Raw genomic sequence first — 24,661 nt, 5'->3', positions numbered from 1 at the left:
ACTCTAAATAGAGGCTGAGCACAGTGGCCAATGCCTGTAATCTCAGCACTTTGGGAGGGCAAGATGAGAGAATCACTAAAGGCCAGAAGTTCGAGACCAGCCTCAGTAAGAAGAAGATGCAAAAATTAGCTGGCCTTGATGGTGCACTCCTGAGTCCTAGCTACTCGGGAGGCTGAGGTGGGAGGACCACTTAAGCCCAGGAATTTGAGGCTGCAGTGAACCATAATCATGTCACTGCACTCTGTTGCCTGGGCAGCAGAGCAAGACCCTGTCTCAAATACATACATACATATATACATACGTAACTTTAAAGAGATTAGAAGCAGGGCCAGGCGCGGTGGCTCACGCCTGTAATTCCAGCATTTTGGGAGGCCAAGGCGGCCAGATCATTTGAGGTCAGGAGTTCCAGATCAGCCTGACCAACATGGTGAAACCCCATCTCTACTAAAAATACAGAAATTAGCTGGGCATGGTAGCTAATGCCGGTAATGCCAGCTACTTGGGAGGCTGAGGCAGGAGAATTGCTTGAACCTGGGAGGCAGAGGTTGCAGTGAGCCAGGATCACACCACTGCACTCCAGGCTGGGCGACAGAGCAAGACTTCAAAAAAAAAAAAAGATTAGAAGGGGAAACAAGAAGAAGAGAATGTGAACATAAGACAAGCTAAAGGCAGGCATACCCATGGGCTGTTCTTACTTCGAGGTGGAAGTGACAGGGATCAGAGAGGCTCCCACAGACACCAGGGCTCACAGGCCAGCACACTGGACTTTGATGTGGTCATCAATGAAACTTCACTATGTAAAGTCACTGAGATTATAGGTTGGTTGTTACAGTAGCTGGTATTAATGGCGCTAATATGCTACGCTGGTTGTTGGTGAAAGCCATAGCAGAGCCCAGGGCTAACCATCAAGCCTGCCTTCAAAATGCTGTTACATTGGCCAGGCACAGTGACTCATACCTGTAATCCCAGCAAGCTGGGAAGCCGAGGAGGGTGGATCACCTGAGGTCAGGAGTTTGAGACCAGCCTGGCCAATGTGGCAAAACCTCATCTCTACTAAAAATACAAAAATTCGCTGGGCGTGGTGGTACACACCTGTAATCTCAGAACTGTGGGAGGATTACTTGATCCCAGGAGTTTGAGACCAGCCTGAGCAACATAGCAATACCTTTTCTACAAGTAATAAAAAATCAGTCACGGTCGGGTACAGTGGCTCACGTCTGTAATCCCAGCACTTTGGGAGGCTGAGGTGGATGGATCTCCTGAGGTCAGGAATTCAAGATCAGCCTGGTGAACATGGTGAAACCCCATCTCTACTAAAAATAAAAAATTAGCTGGGCATGGTGACAGGCGCCTGTAACCCCAGCTACTCAGGAGGCTGAAGCAGGAGAATCACTTGAACCTGGGAGGCGGAGGTTGCAGTGAGTCAAGACCACACCACTGCACTCCAGCCTGGGTGTCAGAGCAAGACTCCATCTAAAATACAAAATAAAATGCTGTTACATCATTGGTCAACTTCAGCTCTCAGTCACCGTGGTGGACAATCATCTGGACCAACCCCCAACCTTGCAAGCTGTCACTCATCCCTTTTCCTTTGTCATCTGAGGTCTTGAGGACACAGTAACATACACATAGAGGCTTTGGATAGGAGTGTCTGACTGCAAGATACAAATCCCCTGTTTCGGCCGGGTGAGGTGGCTCACTCTTATAATCCCAGCACTTTGGGATGCTGAGGTGGGAGGATTGCTTGAGCCCAGGAATTTGAGCAACATAGCAAGACCCCTTCTCTAGAAGTAATAAAAAATCAGTCAGGCATGGTGGTGCATGCCTATGATCCCAGCTGCTCGGGAGGTTGAGACAGGAGGATGGCTTGAGTCCGCCACTGTTACCAGTCCTTAGGATGACACACCAATTCAGGCTCACTAATTCACTTCCGGCTCACTGATTCATTCCACCATCACTCCACCCCTACCCTATAGATCAAAGTGATTGTAACCAATAGTGTGGATGATCAGAACTCAGGGCCTTCATTGTGTCCTCCAGAGTAGTAAGTGATGGCCCCCTGGTCCCACTGTCTCTCTTAATCTGTCTTTTTCTCATTCCTTTGTTACCACTGAACTCGGGGTACCCTCAGGTGATATAGGGCTGGCTCCCTACATTCTGGTGCCCAACATGGGGCTTATGAATCCCTACATTCTGGTGAGCCACGATCACACCCACTGCACTCCAGCCTGGGTGACAGAGCAAGATTCTTACTCAAAAAAAAAAAAAAAAAAAAAATTCCTCTGTTTGGACCCTGTCTCCTCAGTCCAGGGCTGGATGTGTCAGGGTAGACTTGGCAAGAAGAGAGTGAGATGCCAGCCAATTTCAAACGGATGTCTGGGTTTTACCACTCATTCCCTGTCTGTCCTCCTTTTCTGTCCTTGGCCAAAGCCTACCCAGACTCTCAACACAAACCAGAATGAAGTGCCATTAAGCCATATTCTGATAAAATTTCACTGTGGCCATGCATTCATTTGCTGGGGCTACCTTAACAAAATACTACAGACTGGGTGGCTTAAGCAACAGACATTTATTTTCTCGTAGCTCTGGAGGCTGGAAGTCTGGGATTAAGGTGTTGGCAGGGCGGGTTCCTCCTGAGGCCTCACTCCTTGGCTTGTAGATGGCTGCCTTCTTGCTGTGTCCTCACATGGTCTACCTTCTGTGCCTGTTCGTGTCCAAATTTCCTCTTCTTATTTTTATGTATTTATTTTTTTGGAGACAGAGTCTCTGTCACCCAGGCTGGAGTGCAGTGGCATGATCATGGCTCACTGCAGCCTCCACTTCCTGGGTTCAAGCGATTCTCCCACCTCAGCCTTCTGAGTAGCTGGGACTAAAAGCATGCACCAACATGTCCGGGTTATTTTTAAATTTTTTGTAGAGACGGGGTCTCGCCATGTTGTCCAGGCTGGGCTTAAGCAATCCTCCTGCCTTGACCTCCCAAAACCTTTCCTCTTCTTATGAGGACACCAGTCAGATTGGATTAGGATTCACCCTAATGACCCTATTTTAACTTAATTATCTGTTTAAAAGTCTTATTTCTAGACCAGGTGCATTCCAGCCTGGGCAATAGAGCAAGACTCTGTATCTAAAAACAGACAAACAGAAAAGAATTTGAAATTGTTTTCAAAATACACCACATAGACTCTTAAAACTCAACAATTAAGACAATTAAAAAAAATTTTTTTTCAATAGGGTCTTACTCTGCCACTCAAGCTAGAATATAGTTGCAAGATCATGGCTTACTGAAGCCTCGACCTCCTGTGTTGGGAAAAGCAGCAAAGAAGAAAGGACTTACAGAGTGCCTAAATAAATTGGTTGTGAGTAACATATAAACAAGGAACAACAAACTGCAGAAGGCTTCTGAGGAGGAAGGCCTCTCCATGCCTCATGTTCCGGTGCAGGGTGACCTAGGCTCTGTTACCATATTGTGCTCAAGGACATAAAACCCCTTCGTAGCACTATGATGTAGCCAGACTTGTAGGCTCCTTATAAGGCCTGAGTTCCACCAGCAGCACATGGATAATAAGTTAAAGATAACCATGTGTTCTTGTTTTGTGAAACTCCCAAACCACCACTGTTACCAATCCTTAGGATGACACACCAGTTCCGGCTCACTAATTCACTTCCAGCTCACTGATTCACTCCACCATCACTCACCCCTACCCTATAGATCAAAGCGATTGTAACCAACAGTGTGGATGATCAGAACTCAGGGCCTTCATTGCCTCCTCCGGAGTAATAAGTGATGGCCCCCTGGTCCCACTGTCTCTCTTAATCTGTTTTTTTCCTCATTCCTTTGTCATCACTGAACTTGGGGTACCCATGGGTGATGTAGGGCTGGCTCCCTACATTCTGGTGCCCAACGTGGGGCTTATGAATCCCTACATTCTGGTACCACTGTGTGGGGCTCATGGATTCCCTACACTCCTGGGCTCAAGCGATCCTCCCATCTCAGCCTCCAGAGTAGCAGGAATTACAGGTGTGTACTACCATGCCCAGCTAATTTCCTTCTTTTTTTCATTTTCTTTTTGTTTATTTATCTATTTTTGAGACAGAGTCTTGCTTTGTTGCCCAGGTTGGAGTGGAGTGGCACAATCTCAGCTCACTGCAACCTCTGCCTCCTGGGTTCAAGAGATTTTCTTGCCTTAGCCCTCTGAGTAGCTGGGATTACAGGCATGCACCACCACACCCACCCAATTAAAACATCGGTGAGGCCAGGCACTATGGCACACACTTGTAATCCCAGCACTTTAGTGGGCCAAGGCAGGAGGATTGCTTGAGCTCAGGAGTTCAAAACCAGCCTGGGCAACATAGAGAGACCCTGCCTGTATAAAGAGAAAACAAGGCCAGGCATGGTGGCTTACACCTGTAATCCCAGTGCTTTGGGAGGCTGAGGTGGGTGGATCACTTGAGGTCAGGAGTTTGAGACCAGCCTGGCCAACAGGGCAAAACCTCGTCTCCACTAAAAATATAAATATTAGCCAGGTGTGGTGGCATGCGCCTGTAGTCCCAGCTACTCAAAAGGCTGAGGCAGGAGAATTACTTGAACCCGGAGGCAGAGTTTGCGGATGATCACAAGAAAAATCAGTGATCATCAAGGAGATACCACAACATACTGTAAGGTCTGTTCTCACCGAGGATAAAAGGAAGAAACTGAGGCCAGCACAAGAAGATCTGATGCGAAGGAAGTTATTCAGGCTCCCGGACGAGGTTCTGCAGTCCAACAGGAGGGGCCGGAGAAGTCGCATGGACTCCTCTCAGACAGGGGGAGCTGGATTGGTTGTGGGAGAGCAAGACTGCTATTGGGTAAGTTACAAGCCTTTACCTAGGACTTGGCTTGTTGTTGGTTGGAATTACTCGGCTACTATTGGTTGTTAAGACTCAGCTGCTATTGGTTGTTAAGACTCGGCTGCTATTGGTTGTTTAGACTCAACTGCTATTGGTTGTTAAGACTCAGCTGCTATTGGTTGTTAAGAGGCTAGGGTTGGCCGGGCGCGGTGGCTCAAGCCTGTAATCCCAGCACTTTGGGAGGCCGAGGCGGGTGGATCACGAGGTCAAGAGATCGAGACCATCCTGGTCAACATGGTGAAACCCCGTCTCTACTAACACAAAAAATTAGCTGGGCATGGTGGTGCGTGCCTGTAATCCCAGCTACTCAGGAGGCTGAGGCAGGAGAATTGCCTGAACCCAGGAGGCGGAGGTTGCGGTGAGCCGAGATCGCGCCATTGCACTCCAGCCTGGGTAACAAGAGCGAAACTCCGTCTCAAAAAAAAAAAAAAAAAAAAAAAAAAAAAAAAAAGAGGCTAGGGTTACCACACCTTGTTTGCATACTGGGCTCTTTTAAGGGAAGGTCAGGCTGTGTGAGCATGGGAGAAGGGAAAAAGCCTGAGCATGCCTGAGCTTGCCTGAGCTCATCCGGGCTTGTCCGAGCTTTTGAAAAAGAAGGGGGGTTGTGTGTCCAAGCTCCTGGCGAGGCAACCGGCCTTACATATACCTATTATTAGAAAGGCTAAAATGGGCCAGACACAGTGGCTCATGCCTGTAATCCCAGCACTTTGGGAGGCCAAGGCGGGCAGATCACCTGGGGTCAGGAGTTCCAGACCAGCCTGACCAATATGGTGAAACCCCATCTCTACTAAAAATACAAAAATTAGCTGAGCATGGTGGTGGGCACTTGTAATCCTAGCTACCCAGGAGGCTGAGGCAGGAGAATCGCTTGAACCTAGGAAGTGGTGGTTGCAGTTAGCCAAGATCCTGCCACTGCACTCCAGCCTGGGCAATGGAGCCAGACCCCCATCTCAAAAACAAAAACAAAAAGAATGGCTAAAATCCCTCCCACCCAATGGCGGAAACAATACCCATTGCCTGTAGACATGTGGAGTGGCTTGTTGGAATGTAAAGTGATCCAACCCCTTTGGAGATGGTTTGTTAGTTTCTTATGGAGCTAAACATAGACTTACCATATGATCTGGCAGTCATGATCCTAGGTATTTACCCAACTGATCTGAAAACTTATGTCTAAGAAAAAGTCTTTATGTAAATATTTATAGCAGATTCACTCCTAATTGCTAAAAGCCGGAAGCAACCAAGATGTTCCTCAGTAAGTGAACGTACACCTAAAACAACGATACTCTAACACAAAAAGTTTATTCTGAAAAGCTGCAACATTGGGAAACATAATTGAGTTGTCAGAAGAGCATAATACTAGTGATTATAATAACAATCACAAAATAACGCGCCCCATGCGCCACATGGGGCCTGTCTCAGAGATTTAAAATTCCTGGGTTGGCCGGGCACAGTGGCTCACACCTGTAATCCCAGCACTGTGGGAGGCTGAGGTGGGTGGATCACCTGAGGTCAGGAGTTGAAGACCAGCTTAGCCAACATGGTGAAATGCTGTCTCTACTAAAAATACAAAACTTAGCCAGGTGTGATGGTGTATGCCCTTAAGCATAGCTACTAGGGAGGCTGAGGCAGGAGAATCGCTTGATCCCGGGAGGCGGAAGTTGCAGTGAGCCGAGATAGCACCTTTGCACTTCAGCTTGGATGACAAAGGAGACTTCATCTCAAAAAAAAAAAAGGATTCCTGGGTTGGTTGTAGTGGCTCACACCTGTAATCCCAGCATTTGGGGAGCCTGAGGTGGGAGGATCACTTGAGCCCAGGAGTTCGAGACCAACCTGAGCAACACAGCGATTCCTAATTTCTATAAAAATAATGACAATAATAATAATAATAAATTAAAGATGCTCACCTGTAGTCCTAGCTACTCAGGAGGCTAGGGTAGGAGGATCATTTCAGCCTAGGAGTTGTAGGCTGCAGTGAGCTATGACTATGCCACTGTAACCCCAGGCTGGGAGACACGGCTAGACCCTGTCTCTCTCTGTTTTTTTTTGTTTTTTGTTTTTTGTTTTTTTTTAGTGGAGTCTCACTCTGTCTCCCAGGCTAGAATGCAGTGGTGGGATCTCAGCTCACTGCAACCTCCACCTCCTGGGTTCAAGAGATTCACCTGCCTCAGCCTCCCAAGCAGCTGGAATTACAGGCACTTGCCACCATGCCTAGCTGATTTTTTTGTATTTTTAGTAGAGATGGGGTTTCACCATGTTGGCCAGGCTGGTCTCAAACTCCTGACCTCAGATGATCCACCCACCTTAGCCTCTGAAAGTCCTGAGATCACAGGCATGAGCCACCATGCCCAGCCAGAGACCCTGTCTCTTAAGAAAAAAAAAAAAAATGAGACTTAGGAATTCTCTAATTAAAAAAAAAAAAAAAAAAAAAAAAAAATTGAGCCTTCTGATGGCTAAAAAAAAAAAAAGAGAAATAAAGTCAGGCTTCATGGCTCTCACCTATAATCCCAGCACTTTGGAAGGCTGAGGCAGGTGGATCGCTTGAGCCCAGGAGTTCAAGACCAGCCTAGGCAACATAGGAACACCTAGTCTTTACAAAAGAAAAAAAAAAAAAGATTACTTAGGACAGCCTGGGCAGGGGGATGTACTTCTTCTGTTAGAGAGATGGGGCCACAGTGTAGAGTTTATTAATGTCTCAATTCATTTCACAAATATTTATTAAGCATCTGTGGCTCGACAAACATTATTCTGGGTACCACAGATACAGCAATAAACAAAACAGACAGAAATATCTGCCCTCCTAGAGTTTGCATTCTCATGGTTGGAGAGGACAATAATCAGGATGAATCCATAGGACACCTGGGGGCATGTCAGATGCCTCCTCCACTCCCCTCCGTGAAATTAGGGGAGGGGAGCAGAGGGGGTCTGGGTAGGCTTGTGGAACAGGAGACATCTGCACAGAGACTGGGAGTGGGGAGGTGGAGGCATGCAAACATGTGGGAGGAATGGTCCAGGCAGAGGAAAGAACTCATGCAAAGGTCCTGAGGTGGGAGTTCAATGCTTGGCCTCAGCAAGGAGTGAGCGGGAAAAGGGTCCCGTAGCAGGGGGAAAAGTCCGAGAGGTGCAAAGACCTGATTGGGTGGGGTCCTGCAGGCCGTGTGAGGAGTAAGTGATGGGGAGCAATTTGAGCATATAAACTGGGTGCAGTAGCTCACGTCTGTAATCCCAACACACTTACGGAGGCAGAGGCGGGAGGACCGCTTGAGTCCAGGAGTTCGAAACTAGCCTGGGCAACAGAGCAAGATCTTTTCCTCTAGAAAAACAAGCAAGCAAATAAACAACAAACAAACAAACAAAAACAAGTTTCAGGCTAGGTGCGGTGGCTCAAGCCTGTAATCCCAGCACTTTGGGAGGCCAAAGCAGGCAGATTACTTGAGGTCTGGAGTTCGAGACCAGCCTGGCCAACATGGTGAAACCCCGTCTCTACCAAAAATACAAAAATTAACAGGGCATGGTGACAGGCACCTGTAATCCCAGCTACTCGGGAGGCTGAGGCCAGAGAATTGCTTGAACCCAGGAGGTGGAGGTTGCTGTGAACCAAGACTGCACCCCAGCCTGGGCAACTGCCTCAAAACAAAACAAAACAAAAAAACAAGTTTGAGCACAGGAACTACAGGATCTGACTTTCCTTTTTTTGGTATGGTGGGGAGAGGGGGAGGCAGATATGGAGTTTCCCATCTTGTTCAGGCTGGTCTCAAACCCTGGGTACAAAGGATCCTCCACCTCTGCCTCCCAAAGTGCTGGGAAAACAGGCATGAGCCACCGTGCCCAGCCTGACTTCCCTAACAGCTCCTTCTGGGTGCTATGTTGACAATAGACTGCAGGGGGCAAGGAAAGATCAAGGAGGAAGTGTTGGAACCATTCCAAGAGATGGATGATGGCCGCTTGTACCAGGGTGGTAGTCTGAAAAGTGGAGAGAAGAGGGTGAGTTCTGGTTCTAATTTTATTTTATTTATTTATTTAGAGACACAGTCTTGCTCTCTCGCCAGGTTGGAGTGCAGTGGTGCAATCTCGGCTTACTGCAACCTCTGCCTCCCGGGTTCAAGCAATTCTTCTGTCCTACCTCAGCCTCCCGTGTAGCTGGAACTACAGGAACGCGCCACCACACCAAGCTAATTTTTGTATTTTTAGTAGAGACAGGTTTCACCATGTTGACCAGGATGGTCTTGATCTCTTGACTGCATGATCTGCTTCCCAAAGTGCTGGGATTACAGGTGTGAGCCACTGCACCCAGACTATTTTGTTTTTCTACTTTTTATTTTATTTTAGAGACAAGGCAATGCTCTAGTAGGCCACAAGGAGCTACTCTCTTCTCTCTCTCTCTCTTTTTTTTTTTTTTTTTTGAGTCTTGCTATGTTGCACAGGCTAGAGTGCAGTGGTGTGATCTCAGCTCATTGCAACCTCTGCCTCCTGGGTTCAAGCAATTCTCCTGCCTCAGCCTCCTGAGTAGCTAGGATTACGTGCATGCCACCACACCCAGCTAATTGTTTGTATTTTTAGTAGAGACGGGGTTTCACTGTGTTAGCCAGGATAGTCTCAATCTCCTGACCTCGTGATCCACCCACCTCCGCCTCCCAAAGTGCTGGGATTACAGTCGTGAGCCAATGTGCCTGGCCTTTTTTTTTTTGACACAAAGTCTCACTCCACCACCTAGGCTGGAGTGCAGTGGCATGATCTCAGCTCACTGCAACCTTAATCTCCTGGGCTCAAGTGATCCTCTTGCCTCAACCTCCTTAGTAGCTGAGGCTACAGGCACCACCACACCCAGCTAATTTTTTTTTTTTTTAGTAGAGATGGAGTCTCATAATGTTGTCTAGGTCACCATAATTGAGCTCGAGCTGGGATGTTTTCCAGAAATGCTTTACCCAAAGAGGTTCTCCAGGTTAGTGTGTGTGTGTGTGTGTGTGTAATAGATTTGTCTATATGTGTTTTCATATATCATTTACATTATAAACTGTCTGCTGGTGAGTTCACAGTATATCCTCACTGAAAAAAAAAAAAAGTCTGATGTTGTAATAGAATACATGTGAGATCACAGTTCCACATGCTTAACAGGCTGCTTAATTTGCACTGCATGATAATTGACATAAACAGTGGCGGTCACGTGGGTGACTTGGCATGCTCTTTGTCTTCTTGTATTCACACACTAATGTCTCTCCAAGGCACTAAAAATATGGAGTTACCTGATACTGCTGATGGGAATGTAAGATGGTACAACCATTATGGAAAATGATTTGGCAGCTTCTTCAAGTTAAGTATACAACCCACTTGTCTTAGCCCTTTCGGGCTGCTGTAACAAAAATGCCATAAACTGGGTAATTTATAAATAATCAAAATTTGGCTGGGCACAGTGGCTCATGCCCGTAATCCCAGCACTTTGGGAGGCTGAGGTGGGCGTATCACCTGAGGTCAGGAGTTTGAGACCAGCCTAGCCAATACGGTGAAACCCCATCTCTACTAAAAATAGAAAAATTAGCTGGGCATAGTGGCACATGCCTGTAATCCCAGCTACTCAGGAGGCTGAGGCAGGAGAATTGCTTGAACCCAGGAGGCAGAGGTTGCAGTGAGCCAAGATTGTGCCACTGCACTCCAGTCTGGGTGACAGAGCAAGACTCCATTTCAGAAAAAAATAAAGTAAAATAAAATAAAAAGAATCAAACTTTACGGCTTACAATCCTGGAGGCTGGGAGGCTTAGGATCAAGGTGCAGGTATATTCGGTGTCTGATGAGAACCAGTTCCTCATAGATGGTATCTTTTATGGTGTCCTCACATAGTGAAAGGACAAACAGCCTCCCTGAAGCCTCTTTTATAAGGGCACTAATCCTTCTAATTTATATGTCCCTTGGCTCGGCACCGTGACTCATGCCTATAATCCCAGAACTTTGGGAGGCTGAGTCAGGTGGATCACCTGAGGTCGGGAGTTCGAGACCAGCCTGACCAACATGGAGAAACCTCGTCTCTACTAAAAATACAAAAAATTAGCCAGGTGTGGTGGCACATGCCTGTAATCCCAGCTATTTGGGAGGCTGAGGCAGGAGACCAGCTTTAACCTGGGAGGCAGAGGTTGCGGTGGGCAACAAAAGCGAAACTCAGTCTCAAAAAAAAAAAAAAAAGGTCCTCTTAATGTTATCAGACTGGAAATTAAGTTTCAACCCATGAATTCTGGGGGATGTAAACATTCAGACCATAGCACTACCCATTCCATTTGTTTTAGTTTGGGCTGCCATAACAAAATACCAGAGATCGAGTGGCTTAAACAGCAGAAATTTATTTGCTGACAGTTCTGGAAACAGGAGAGCCATGAGCAAGGTTCTGGCCAATTGCATTCATTCCTGGTGAGGACTCTTTTTCTGGTTTGTAGACTGCCGCCTTCTTACTAGGTCCTCAATGATCTCTTCTTGCCACACCCTAAGAGACAGTAAGTGAGCTCTTTGGTGTCTCTCTTTTTTTTCTTCTTCTTCTTTTTTTAGAGACAAGGTCTGGCTCTGTTGCCCAGGCTGGAGTGCAGTGGCCAATCACAGTTCACTGCAGCCTCAACCTCCTGGGGTCAAGTGATCCTCCCACCTGAGCCTCCCAAGAAGCTGGGACTACAGGCACATGCCACCATGCCCAGCTAATTTTTGTGTTTTCTGTAGAGATGGGGTTTTGCAAGGTTGCCCAGACTGGTCTTAAACTCCTGAGCTCAAGCAATCTTCCCACCCCGACCTCCCAAAGTGCTGGGATTACAGGCATGAGCCACCTAGCCAGGCCTGGTGTCTTTTCTTACAAGGACACTAATTATATCAGATCAGGGTCTCAGCCTTATGACCACAGTTGACCTTAATTAGTTCCTTAGGTCCCATCTCCAAATACAGAATTACAGGACATTCACCTGGTGTCCATTGGAGAATTGCTTGTTGTTTAGGGGAGCCCCCACCTCCCCATCTGGTATCAGGAACGTTTGTGTTGTTGGTCAGGCATGGTGGTTCACACCCGTAATTCCAGCACTTTGGGAGGTTGAGGCAGGTGGATCACTTGAGGCCAGGAGTTCAAGACCAGCCTGGCCAACATGGTGAAACCCCGTCTCTATTAAAAATACAAAAATGAGGCCGGGCATAGTGGCTCACGCCTGTAATCCCAGCACTTTGGGAGGCCAAGGTGGGCGGATCACAAGGTCAGGAGTTCGAGATCATCCTGACAAACATAGTGAAACCCAGTCTCTACTAAAAATACAAAAATTAGCTGGGCTTGGTGGCACACACCTGTAATCCCAGCTACTCAGGAGGCTGAGTCAGGAGAATTGCTTGAACCAGGGAGGTGGAGGTTGCAGTGAGCCGAGATCGCACCACTGCACTCCAGCCTAGATGACAAAGCGACACTCCATCAAAAGAAAAAAAAATCAGCTGGGCCTGCTCCACAATTGCTTGAACTTAGAAGGTGGAAGTTGCAGTGAGCCGAGATGGCGCTACTGCACTCCAGCCTGGGTGACAGAGTGAGACTCTGTCTCAAAAAAAAGAAAAAAGAAAAGAAGAAAAAAAGGTCAGGTGCCATGGCTTATCCTGTAATCCCAGCACTTTGGAAGGCTGAGTCCAGCCCGGCCAAGATGGTGAAATCCCGTCTCTACTAAAAATACAAAAATTAGCTGAGCGCGGTGGTGGGCGCCTGTAATCCCAGCTACTGGGGAGGCTGAGGCAGGAGAATCGCTTGTACTCAGGAAGTGGAGGTTGTAGTGAGCTGAGATCGCGCCATTGCACCAAGTTGGGATCATCAGTATGAACTCAGGTTTAACCAGTGCTCCCAAAGTGCTGGGATTACGGGCATGAGTCACCGCATCAGGCCTGATGCCTCCAACTCTAACCCAGAACCACATGAGTCATTCTAGCTTCCCCTACTTTACTTATCTGTGACCTCTCACTCTAGCAGAAAAAAACCTGGCTCCCACCATCCACTTATTTTATTTTATTTTATTTTTTGAGACAGAGTTTTGCTTTCCTTGCCCAGGCTGGAATGCAGTGGCACAATCTCAGCTCAATGCAACTTCTGTCTCCTGGGTTCAAGTGATTCTCCTGCCTCAGCCTCCTGAGTAGCTGGGATGACAGGTGCATACCACCATGCACAGCTAAATTTTTTTTGTATTTTTAGTAGAGACGGGATTTCATCATGTTGGCCAGTCTGGTCTCGAACTCCTGATCTCAGGTGATCCACCCACCTCAGCCTCCCCAAGTGCTGGTATTACAGGCATAACCCGCCACACCCAGCCAAGTCCCCTTACTTAACTGTTCAATTTCAGCATGCACATATAGTGCAATTTCAGAATTGTTTCCCTGTACCCCGTGGGAAAAAACTTTACTGATCGGAGTACAGTGCTATGTGCAATTCCTTTTGCTTTTACTTGTATAAACTTGATTCATTTCCAAAATTACTTAAGTAATTACCTTTTCCCCCCATTTAGATCATTTATTTTTGTTTGTTTGGTTGGTTTTTTTTGGAGACGGGATCTTGCTTTGGTGCCCAGGCTGGAGTGCAGTGGCCAATGATAGCTCAATGCAGCCTCCAACTCCTGGGCTCAAGTGATCCTCCTGCCTCAGCCTTCTGAGTAGCTGGGATCACAGGCATGCACCATCACACTCAGTTAATTTTTAATTTTTTGGGAGTGGGGGAAAAGAGTCTCACTCTGTCACCCCAGGCTGGAGTACAGTGGCGCCATCTTGGCTCACTGCAACCTCTGCTTCCCGGGCTTAACTGATTCTCGTGCCTCAGCCTCCCAAATAGCTGGGATTACAGGTGTACCCCACTGTACCTGGCTAATTTTTGTATTTTTAGTAGAGATGGGGCTTTACCACCTTGGCCAGGCTGGTCTCAAACTCCTGGCCTCAAGTGATCCACTCACCTCAGCCTCCCAAAGTGTTGGGATTACAGGCGTGAGCCATTGTGCCCGGCTGTAATTTTTTAATTTTCTGTGTAGATATGGGGTCTCCCTACGTTGCCCAGGCTGTTCTCAAACTCCTTGTCTCAAGCCCCACCTGCCTTGGCTTCCCAAAGTGCTGGGACTACAGTGTGCACCACGGTTGGTTAATTTTTCTTTTTCTTTTTTTTTTTTTTCTTTTTTGAGACGGAGTTTCACTCTTGTTACCCAGGCTGGAGTGCAATGGCGCGATCTCGGCTCACCGCAACCTCCGCCTCCTGGGTTCAGGCAATTCTCTTGCCTCAGCCTCCTGAGTAGCTGGGATTACAGGCACGCGCCACCACGCTCAGCTAATTTTTTGTATTTTTAGTAGAGACGGGGTTTCACCATGTTGACCAGGATGGTCTCGATCTCTTGACCTCGTGATCCACCCGCCTCGGCCTCCCAAAGTGCTGGGATTACAGGCATGAGCCACCGCGCCCGGCCCATTTTTATTTTTTTCTAGAGATGAGGCTTGCTATGTTGCCCAGGCTGGTCTTGATCTCCTGGCTTCAAGTGATTCTCCTGCCTCAGCCTCCTAAAGTACTGGGATTATAGGTGTAGGCCACTGCACCTGGCCCCAAGACAATTTTTGCTAGCCTGGGTCTCCCCTTCTCCTGCCAATATTCTCAGCCTGTAGGTCTCCCACTTCAGTGTTCTCTGCGGGAACTGGATTTCCATGCCCTTCTGGGTCTCACAGTCCCCTCCAGCATCACTGTTCCCACTAAACCAAGTGACACACCCACCCCAAAGCAACACCCCTGAATCCTCTTCACCCACCTGCCATGCTCTGGGACCTCGTGGATGGGACGGGCCCCAGCCATGGCTCACCTCTACCAGGAGTAAGCAGCTGGGGCCAGCCTGCCTGGGCCCTGGCCAAGCCCATCCAGCCATCCTGCTGGCCCACCTGGTAACTGGGGCCTTCTCGTGTTACCCAGAGGATCACTTTGCCTTAGAAACTCCAGCTGTCACTGCAGGCGCATCAGTAACAGATGCCAAGGCCCTGGGCAGCAGAGGGCTGGCTGCAAGCGAGTGTCCTTGGGTGTCCCGTGAGCACTGTGCTCTGAACTCCGGGGTCATTGCAGTCATCAGCGAGAAAGGTAAGCGGACCCGGGCTGGGGGCACAGCATCCTCTCATCTGAGATCGGGGACCCAGAGATGCCTCTTTCTCATGATCTGAGCTAGCCCAGTTATTCCCGGTTAAGAACCTGCATTCCTGCTTCCAGGGGAGGTGAAGGAAGAGACAGTGGCACAGACTGGGGGCTCTGATAGACAGAAGAGAGGGCTTGGGTCAGTCTGCAGGGCTGGGGATACACTGGAGGGCTTGCCAGGATTTGGGAGCCCTGGAGGTCAGTACTGTAGGCCGACCAACCAGGTTGGATATGGAGGTGTTAGGAGTTCCCTACTTTGGGCTCTGATAGGTGGCCTTGCCACCTGGCACAGGTGTGGCAGCCAGAATAGATGTGCATGGGGATGCGGGGATTGTGCTTCAGCCCCCAATTCGGTTTCCAGTCAGCCCTTCCTTTTTTAAATTTTTTTTGAGGCAGAGTCTCACTCTGCTACCCAGGCTGGAGTGCAGTGTCACAATCTCTGCTCACCGCAACCTCTGCCTTCCAGGTTCAAGCGATTCTCCCACCTCAGCCTCCCAGGTAGCTAGGATTACAGGCATGTGCCACCAGGTCCAGCTAATTTTTATATTTTTAGTAGGGACGGGGTTTCACCATGTTGGCTAGGCTGGTCTCAAATGCCTGACCTCAAGTGATCCACCCACGTTGGCCTCCAAAAGTGCTGGGATTACAGGCATGAGCTACCATGCCCGGCCAGCTTTTCCTTGATGATGGGGAGCTGAGTCTTCTCTTATGGTTAACTTCAGTTCCCTCCAGGATGGGGTGATGGCCAAACCCCAGCTGGGCACAGGGGACCACAGGAGCCCGGTGCTTTGCCACCAAGCTACAGAGGCAGTGTCCCTGAGGCTCCATGCCTGGGGGCTGGCATCACAGCTTGGTAGCTGAGGATGAGGACTCCTGGGATGTGTTTGGGTCTGATCCCGCCAGCCTCAGGGTGTGACAGCCTCTGTCCCACCCAGTGGAAGGAGTTCTCTCACTGGGCCCTCTGGTGGCCAGGTGACATCAATTCTCACTGGGTGTCACTCAAGGACAGTTCCTTCTAAACATCATGGATCTCTTCCCTGTCTCCAGTCCCCCACTCTGCACCTTCCTGGAAAAATTCCCCAGGCCTTCTGGGAGAGGCTGGTTCCAGGAAGAGGACTGCCATGGGCAGGTGACACATCTGCAGGGGGCTGAGCGGCACCCAAGCCCAGTGCCTTGCAAAACCAGCCCTTGGAGTTTCTTCCAAGCCAGCTCAGGAAGCCTTTACACACTGACCAGAATGATACTGACAACACCACATACTGCCTATGGTTTCAGAGGCCACCATGGGCTCCTGCAAGAAGCCCCTGCTATAAATAGACAGAAATACACACACCAGCCTCCCAAAGTGCTGGGATTACAGGTGTGAGCCACCACGCTCAGCCAATAGCCATGATTTTTAAAGAAAATATTTTTTTCCTCATCTCACCAGGCACAGTGGCTTACACCTGTAATGCTTGGTAATACACCTGTAATATAGCATGCTCAGCTAATTTTTTTTTTTTTTAAAGACAGGGTCTGGCTTACACCTGTAATCCTAGCACTTTGGGAGGCTGAGGCAGGTGGATCACCTGAGGCCAGGAGTTCAAGACCAGCCTGGCCAACATGGTGAAACCCTGTCTCTACAAAAAAAAAAAAAAAAAATTAGCCATGTGTGGTGGTGCATACCTTCAGTCCCAGCTAGTCGGGAGGCTGAGGCAGGAGAATCGCTTGAACCCTGGGAAGTGGAGGTTGCAGTGAGCTGAGATCAAGCTACTGCACTCCAGCTTGGGCAACACAGTGAGACTCTGTCTCAAAAAAAAAAAAAAGACAGGGTCTTGCTCTGTTGCCCAGGCTGGTCTTGAACTCCTGGGCTCAAGTGATCCTCCAATCTCTGTCTCCCAAAGCACTGAGATTACAGGCATGAGCCACCTCATCCAGCCAAACAGCCTTTAAAAAACAACAAGAAAGAGGAATTCATGAGCCTGTGTTACTGAGAAGCCCTTTTGTCAAATGTAAGTTGGGTGCATTTCAGGCATAGTTGGATCCCGGAGTTCTGATGATGTCATAAGAACTGATCCTCCACATGGTGGCAACAGGGCTGCCAGCAGCTGCAAACCTGCAATGTCCATACAGCTAACAGACCCACGGAAAGACCTCTCTCTCAGGACCGACATATCAACTCTGCAGGGGCTCCGAAGAGCCCTCCATGGGACACACAGGTTGAGATACAGTGATGGGCCAGCCTGGTCAATGCCCACCCCTGCCACCAGGGCCAGTACATAAATATTTGTTCCCCAAATCCCAGGGCATGGGAGAGAGGACGTCAACGCACTCCACCTCCTACAACACAAGTGAGGGGAAGCCTGTGAGGGCATTCTCAAGCCAGGCAGGAGACGTCTGGACAGAGGTTCGAGGCTTTGCCTGAGGGGTGTGGGGAGGCTCTGTGGAGAGAGGCTTGGATAGGGGCCTGAGGGTGACCTGGCTCTGCCATTCCCTGGCTGGGTGACCTCCTGTCTCAAGGTGCACACACTCCACGTGCTGGGTCTGGGGAGGTTTCTAAAGTCTCTCCCAGGCTGGGAACAGTGGCTCACACCTGTAATCCCAGCACTTTGGGAGGCTGAGGAAGGAGGATGACTTGAGCCCAGAATTTGAGGCCAGTCTGGGCAACATATCGAGACCCCATTTTTTTTTTCTTTTTTCTTTGATATGGAGTCTTGCTCTAGCCCTCAGGCTGGAGTGCAGTTGCACCATCTTGGCTCACTGCAACCTCTGCCTCCCGGGTTCAAGTGATTCTCCTGCCTCAGCCTCTTGAGTAGCTGGGATTACAGGCGCTGACCACCACACCCAGCTAATTTTTGTATTTTCAGTAGAGATGGGGTTTTACCATGTTGGTCAGGCTGCTCTCAAACTCCTGATCTCGTGATCCACCTGCCTTGGCCTCCCAAAGTGCAGGGATTGCAGGCATGAGCCACCGTGCCCAGTCTCGGGTCTCCATTTCTATAAGCCCCATTGATATGAATGGTCTCTGGGAGACCATCCTGCTCCACTGAGCTTCAGAAAGTTTGTGATTCATGCCAGATCCTGAAAGGAGATTTTGGTAGATGGAGAAGGGGTAAGAAGAGGGATTAAGGTGGAGGGAGTGAGGAGGTCCCATGGAAAACAAGTGAACCATGTAAGACAATAAAACAGAATGGTGGAAGCAGCAGGGGCCCCTGGAAAAGTATGTGGCCGCATTAGTTAAAAATTCAAAAGGCACTTAAAAGGGCGGGCATGGTGGCTCACACCTGTAATCCCCGCACTTTGGGAGGCTGAGGTAGGCGGATCACTCGAGGTCAAGACTAGCCTGGCCAATATGGTGAAACCCCATCTCTACTAAAAATACAAAAATTAGCTGGGCATGGTAGTGTGAATGTAATCCCAGCTACTTCAAAGCTGAGGCAGGAGAATCACTTGAACCAGGGAGGCAGCAGTTGCAGTGAGCCAACATTGCGCCACTGAGCTCTAGCCTGGGCAATGGGACCCTGTCTGAAAAAAAAAAAAAAAGACAGATGGAAGGGAATTGAGACAAAGGCAGTCAGAGAGAGGAGGCAGAGATAAATAGAGGCCTTAAGTGGCACATGCCCTGGGCCTTTGAGTGGCTTTGGAGCCACGGACAGAGCCGCAAGGAAATCCCTGTTCTGTCTTCAGTTCCAGGTGCATGACCACCACAGCCATGCCGGCCACCAACCAGGGCTGGCCCGAGGACTTTGGCTTCCGGCTAGGTGGCTCCAGCCCCTGCTTCGTCCTGGAGGTGGCCGAGGGGAGCAGCGCGCATGCCGGGGGACTGCAGCCAGGGGACCAGATCCTGGAGGTGGAGGGACTGGCGGTGGGCGGCCTGAGCCGCGAGCGCCTCGTGCGCCTGGCACGGCGCTGCCCACGTGTGCCGCCCAGCCTGGGCGTGCTGCCGGGACCCGACGGTGGCTCGGGTCCGGGATCCAGCCCCGTAGCCCCGACCACAGCCTTCCGGGCCCCGAGCTCCGGCCGCGGCCTACCTCTGGGCCGCGAGTTGCTGCGCCTGGCCGGCCGCAAGCGCCCCAACGCGGTGCACCGAGAGCGCAGGCGCAAGGCCCAAGAGTTCAGCCGCAAGGTAGGCCGCAAGGTAGGGCGCAGGGCGGGGCGGGGCGGGGCGAGGCTCATAATGTGAGCAGGGGGAGTGAGCAGGGGGAGTGAGCAGGGGGAGTGAGCAGGGGGAGTGGGCGGGGCGCCGCTATACCAGGGCCAGAGGTAAGAAAACTTCTGGGGTCAGACTTAACAGAAATATGAGAATGCTCAACCTCAAAACCTTGCATCTAATTTTGCAATTTTTTTTGAGACAGAGTGTCACTCTGTTGTCCAGGTTAGAGTGCAGTGGCGAGGTCTCGGATCACTACAACCTCCGCCTCCCGAGTTCCAAGTGATTCTCCTACCTCAGCCTCCAAGTAGCTGAGATTACAGGCATGCACCACCACACTCAGCTAATTTTTTTTTTTTTTTTTTTTTTAGTAGAGACGGAGTTTCACCATGTTGGTCAGCTAGTCTCAAACTCCTGACCTCAAGTGATCTGCCTTCCTTGGCCTCCCAAAGTGCTGGGATTACAGGCATGAGCCACTGCGCCCGGCCTAATTTTGCAATTTTTATTCACTTGTTTTTCTTTTTTATTAAGGTACTATAGGTGTAAAATGTGTTAAGTGTACAGCTTAATAAATTTTCCATATGCATATGCCCTTGAATAACCACCCCCGATCAATATATAAAATAATAGGATATAGATAATAATAATACAATATAGAGTAATTGACACCAGAAGGTTCCCATGTGCCCCTTTCCCTGTATTTTCCCCATTAAAACTTAACTACAGGCCAGGTGCTAGGTGTAATCCTAACATTTTAGGAGGTCAAAGCAGGAGAATCACTTGAGCCCCTGAGTTCAGGCCAGCCTGGGCAACATAATGAGACCCCATCTCTACAAAAAAAATCAAAAACTAGTTGGGCATGGTGGTGCATGCTTTATAGCCCCAGCTACTCAGGAAGTAGAGGTGGGAAGATTGCTTGAGCCTGGGCATTCGAGGCTGTAGGGAGCTGTGATTGCACCACCGCATTCCAGCCAGGGTGATCGAGTGAGACCCCATCTCTAAAATAAAAAGAGCCACACATAGCACTTCTTGGCCCCTCATCCAAGATCAAATGTAAAAGAGCCATTGGGGTGAGGTGACTCACGCCTGTAATCCCAGCACTTTGGGAGGCCAAGACCAGCCTAGGCAATGTGGTGAAACCCTGTCTCTACCAAAAATACAAAAACAACAACAACAAAAAGTGCACCTGTGGTCCCAGCTACTCAAGGTGGCTGAGGTGGGAGGATTACTTGAGCTTGGAGGGTGGAGGTTGCAGTGAGCTGAGATCACACTACTGCACTGCAGCCTGGGTGACAGAATGAGACTCCATTTCTCCCGCCAAAAAACGTGTAAAACAGTGACACCTGTTCTAAGCCCCCACAAAGCCAGGATTAGGCCTGCCCTTGCACAGGAGTCTGGCTGGCTTGTTGGCTGCAGGGGGCCCTAGTTTGGGTTCTGCAACCTTTGAAAGGCATTTCCTCTTGGACTTTGGCACAAACCAGGCTGTGATAGGTTGCGGGTGGAATATTAGGGTGGCCCTGAACATTAAGAATCAGGAGCCTGGAATGGGTCAGACCTCCAGCCACAGGGAGAGCCCAAGGCCTGAGTCACCTTCAGGAAGCGCGAAGAGGCCACAAGGGGAGACAGAGGCACCATTCAGAGATCCAGGTCTGGGATGGAAAGAGGGAGGATGGAGTCGGTCTCAGGCCTGAATCCCAAGCAACCCCTGATTTGCAGGAACATGCCATTTACTGGATAGATACAGGCAATCCCAAGAAACCTAGGATGTGACACAGTTATAGAAGAGGTTGCCTAGTATGGTCACATCTACCCCAGGCCACCGACAAGGTCTCAGTACAGCAACCTCCTTACACCACTCACCTTCACTTTTGTCCTCCAAGGCTTTCAGATGTGGTCCCAAGGCCTTTATTTCACTAATACTTGAGTGGAACAAAAAGTGAGCCTGTGGGGCCGGGCGTGGCTCACGCCTGTAATCCAAGCACTTTGGAGGCCAAGTCGGGTGGATCACCTGAGGTTGGGAGTTCAAGACCAGCCTGACCAACAAAGTGAAACCCCGTCTTTAAAAAAAAAAAAAAGAAAACAATTGTCAAAATGGCAAATTTTATGTTGTATCTATTTTACAATAAAAAGTCTAAAAGAGAAACTTAAGATACTTAGGTGACTTACAGCAACCAATTGCAACAAAATAAGATGTTAAGAAATTACCGTTTTATTAGACTATTGGAAATCTGAACACTATAGGATGATTGGAATTATTAATTTTGTAAAGGTGTGATAAGACATTGTACTTGGCTGGGCACGGTGGAACATGCCTATAATCCCAGCTACTTGGGAGGCTTAGGTGGGAGAATCACTTGAGCTGAGGAGTTCGAGACCAGCCTGGGCAACGTAGTGAAACCCCCGTCTCTACAAAAAATACCAAAAAAAAAAGATATTTCGGTTGTGTTGTAAGAGTCCTTGCCGGGCATGGTCGCTCACGCCTGTGTTCCCAGCACTTTGTGGGCTGAAGCGGGTGGATCGCCTGAGCTTGGCAGCTCGGGACCAGCCTGGCCAGCGTGTTGAAGCCCCATCTCTGCTGAAGGTGCAGGGGTTGGCTGGGTGTGGTGGTGGGAGCCTGTGGTCCCAGCAGCTCTGGAGGCTGGGGTGGGAGGGTTGCTTGAGCCCAGGAGGTGGAGGTTGTGGTGAGTGGAGATCGCACCATTGCATTCCAGCCTGGCCGACGAGCCACATTACGTCTCGAAAAAAAGTCCTTATCCTTCAGAGCTACATATTTATGGAATATTTAGGATAAATGATATGGACATTTGAGATTTGTTGCAAAATAACCCAGAGGTAGAGGTCAGGAGTGGAGGTAGCGATGAGACGAGACTAGCCACGAGCCGATCATTACGGAAGAGATATTCGGAGTATGTGAGGGCTCCTTATCCTGCATAGTCTGTCTAGCTTTGTGTATCTTTGAACTTTTCAAGAATAAAAAAGCTTAAAAAGTTAAAAAAAAAAAAAAAAAGTGAGCCTGTGTGACTAGGAAATAGTCTGGAGCCATGACACTCCATCCCTACCCCTGCCTGGGCCTCAGGTCCCCTGTGGATGTGGGAAACTCAGTATCTGCTTGGTGTCTGGGACACTTGAGCTCATAGACTTTTTTTACATTATTTTCATTTGTAATTTTTGTGGGTACCTAGTAGGTGTACACATGGGGTTTCTGAGATGTTTTGACACAGGCATGCAATGTGAAATAAGCACATCATGGAGAATGGGGTACACATCCCCTCAAGCATGTATCCTTTGAGTTACAAACAATCCATCTACACTCTTTAAGTTTGTATTTATTTTTTTTTGGAGACGGAGTCTCTATCTGTTGCCCAGGCTGGAGTGAAGTGGAGCGATCTCAGCTCACTGCAACCTTTGCCTCCCAAATTCAAGCAATCTCCTGCCTCAGCCTCCCAAGTTGCTGGGATTACAGGCATGCACCACCATGCCAGGCTAATTTTTGTATTTTTAGTAGAGATGGGGTTTCACCATGTTAGCCAGGCTGGTCTCGACCTCCTGACCTCAGTGATCTTCTTTCCTCGGCCTCCCAAAGTGCTGGGATTGCAGGTGTGAGCCACCCAGACTTTTTTTTGAGACAGAGTCTGGCTTTGTCACCCAGGCTGGAGTGCAGTAGAATGATCTTGGCTCACTGCAACCTCTGTCTCCCAGGTTCAAGTGATTTTTCTGCCTCAGCCTCCTGAGTGGCTGGGATTACAGGTGCCTGCCACCATGCCTGGCTAATTTTTGTATTTGTAGTAGAGACGAGATTTCACTATGTTAGCCAGGCTGGTCTCAAACTCCTGACCTCAGGAGATCCACCCGCCTCGGCCTCCCAAAAGTGCTGGAATTACAGGTGTGAGCTACCGCACCTGGCTTAAATTATTTTAAAATGTACAATTAAGGCCAGGCGCGGTAGCTCACGCCCTGTAATCCCAGCAATTTGGGAGGTGGGCGGATCACAAAATTGAGACCATCTGGCTAACATGATGAAACCCGGTCTCTACTAAAAATACAAAAAATTAGCTGGGCGTGGTGGCGCATGCCTGTAGTCCCAGCTACTCCAGGAGGCTGAGGCAGGAGAATCGCTTGAACCCGGAAGGCGGAGGTTGCAGTGAGCCAAGATCGCACCACTGCGCTGTAGCCTGGGGAATACAGCGAGACTCCATCTCAAAAAAAAAAAAATGTACAATTAAGTTATTATTGACCATAGTCACCCTGTTGTGTTATCACGCTCACAGACTTTTCCTCCATGGAAGGGAATCTACTCAGTCCTGCCCCTGCAGCATTTGACCACGGGGTTTGGGAGGTCAGGGAGCCTGGAAACTCTGTCGGAGTTAGACTATTGCAGAAATGCCTTCCAGCCCACTGCCAAGGTGTCAGGTCCCCACCCACTCTGGCCTCCTCCAGTGCCCAATCTTGTTCTAGTCCTAAACTCTTTCAAATTAACCCCCTCAGGAGTGTCTCCTCCATCATGTACCCTAGCTTGATCCCCCAAATGGGCTTTTCTGATCCTGAGCAGACCAGCCTCTGTGGCCAGGTACACACTCACATACACACAGGACTCAACTCCAGCTTCCCTCCATCACCAGTGTCCAGATATTTCAAAGCCGTGACTTTCTTCCTGTACCCACAATAGGCTCTGCTGCTATAACGAACAAAGCCAACATTTTTGTTGTTGTTGTTGTTGTTGTTGTTTTTGAGACAGGGTCTAGCACTGCCACCGAGGTTGAAGTGCAGTGGTACAATCATAGCTCACTACAGCCTCCAACTCCTGGGCTCAAGTGATCCTCTTGCCTCAGCCTCTCTTGTAGCTGGGACCACAGGTGTGCTCCACCACACCTGGCTGATTAAAAAGAAAAAAAAAAATTGGAGAGATGGGGTCTTGCTATGTTGCCCAGGCTAGTCTCAAACTCCCGGCCTCAAGTGATTCTCCTGCCTCAGGCTTCCAAAGTGCTGCGATTACAAGTGTGGGCCATTGTACCCGACCCAAAATCAACATCTTAGTGCCTTTGCGCTACAGAAGTTTACTTTTCACCCAGAGAGGCCTTTAGGGGATCAGGCGACTTTCTAGGGTGGCTTGATGTCCACATGAGGTCTCAGCATTTCAGACTCCTCCATCTAAATGTGAAGCTTCAGGGTTCTCTACGGAACAGGAGGAGAGCATGGAAAATTGTGCATCTGCTCTTAGGACAGCACCTCAATGCTCATTGGCCAGAACTGGTCACACTGCTGCTCCCTAAGGATGCTGGGAAATGTAGTCTTCTGTGTGTCCGGGAAAGAGAAGAACTAGAAATATTGGTGAGTGCAAGTAATGCCTTCTACAATCCCCGATCACCTGCCATGGAACCAAAGGTCTATCCCAGACTCCATCTAATCCCTGCAGAGTTGGAAGCCCCAAACAGGGCAGGATGCAAAAGAAGAACTGCCCAAGAGCAGGGCTGGGCAGCAACCCGCTGAGGGAAGACTCCAACAGGCTTCCCAGG

The 24,661-nt window shown here is 49.2% G+C and overlaps 1 protein-coding gene across 1 annotated transcript in view; it reads left to right on the top strand.

The window, feature by feature from the left end:
• The first annotated feature begins 18,695 nt into the window (after positions 1-18,695).
• The window catches only part of GRID2IP (Grid2 interacting protein), a 58,091-nt gene continuing 52,125 nt past the window's right edge, over positions 18,696-24,661 (top strand). Inside the window, exon 1 of the mRNA XM_064376459.1 lies at positions 18,696-19,124. Within this exon, the coding sequence (XP_064232529.1) occupies positions 18,696-19,124 (429 nt within the window). The remainder of the gene's footprint in view (positions 19,125-24,661) is intronic.

The sequence above is a fragment of the Aotus nancymaae genome, unplaced genomic scaffold (genome assembly GCF_030222135.1).
Source record: "Aotus nancymaae isolate 86718 unplaced genomic scaffold, 86718_ANA_hifiasm-v0.15.2.pri h1tg000015l_0, whole genome shotgun sequence".
NCBI classification, from domain to species: Eukaryota; Metazoa; Chordata; class Mammalia; order Primates; family Aotidae; genus Aotus; species Aotus nancymaae.
The sequence above is the reverse complement of the archived record's forward strand: the minus strand, read 5'-3'. Positions and strand labels throughout refer to the sequence as shown.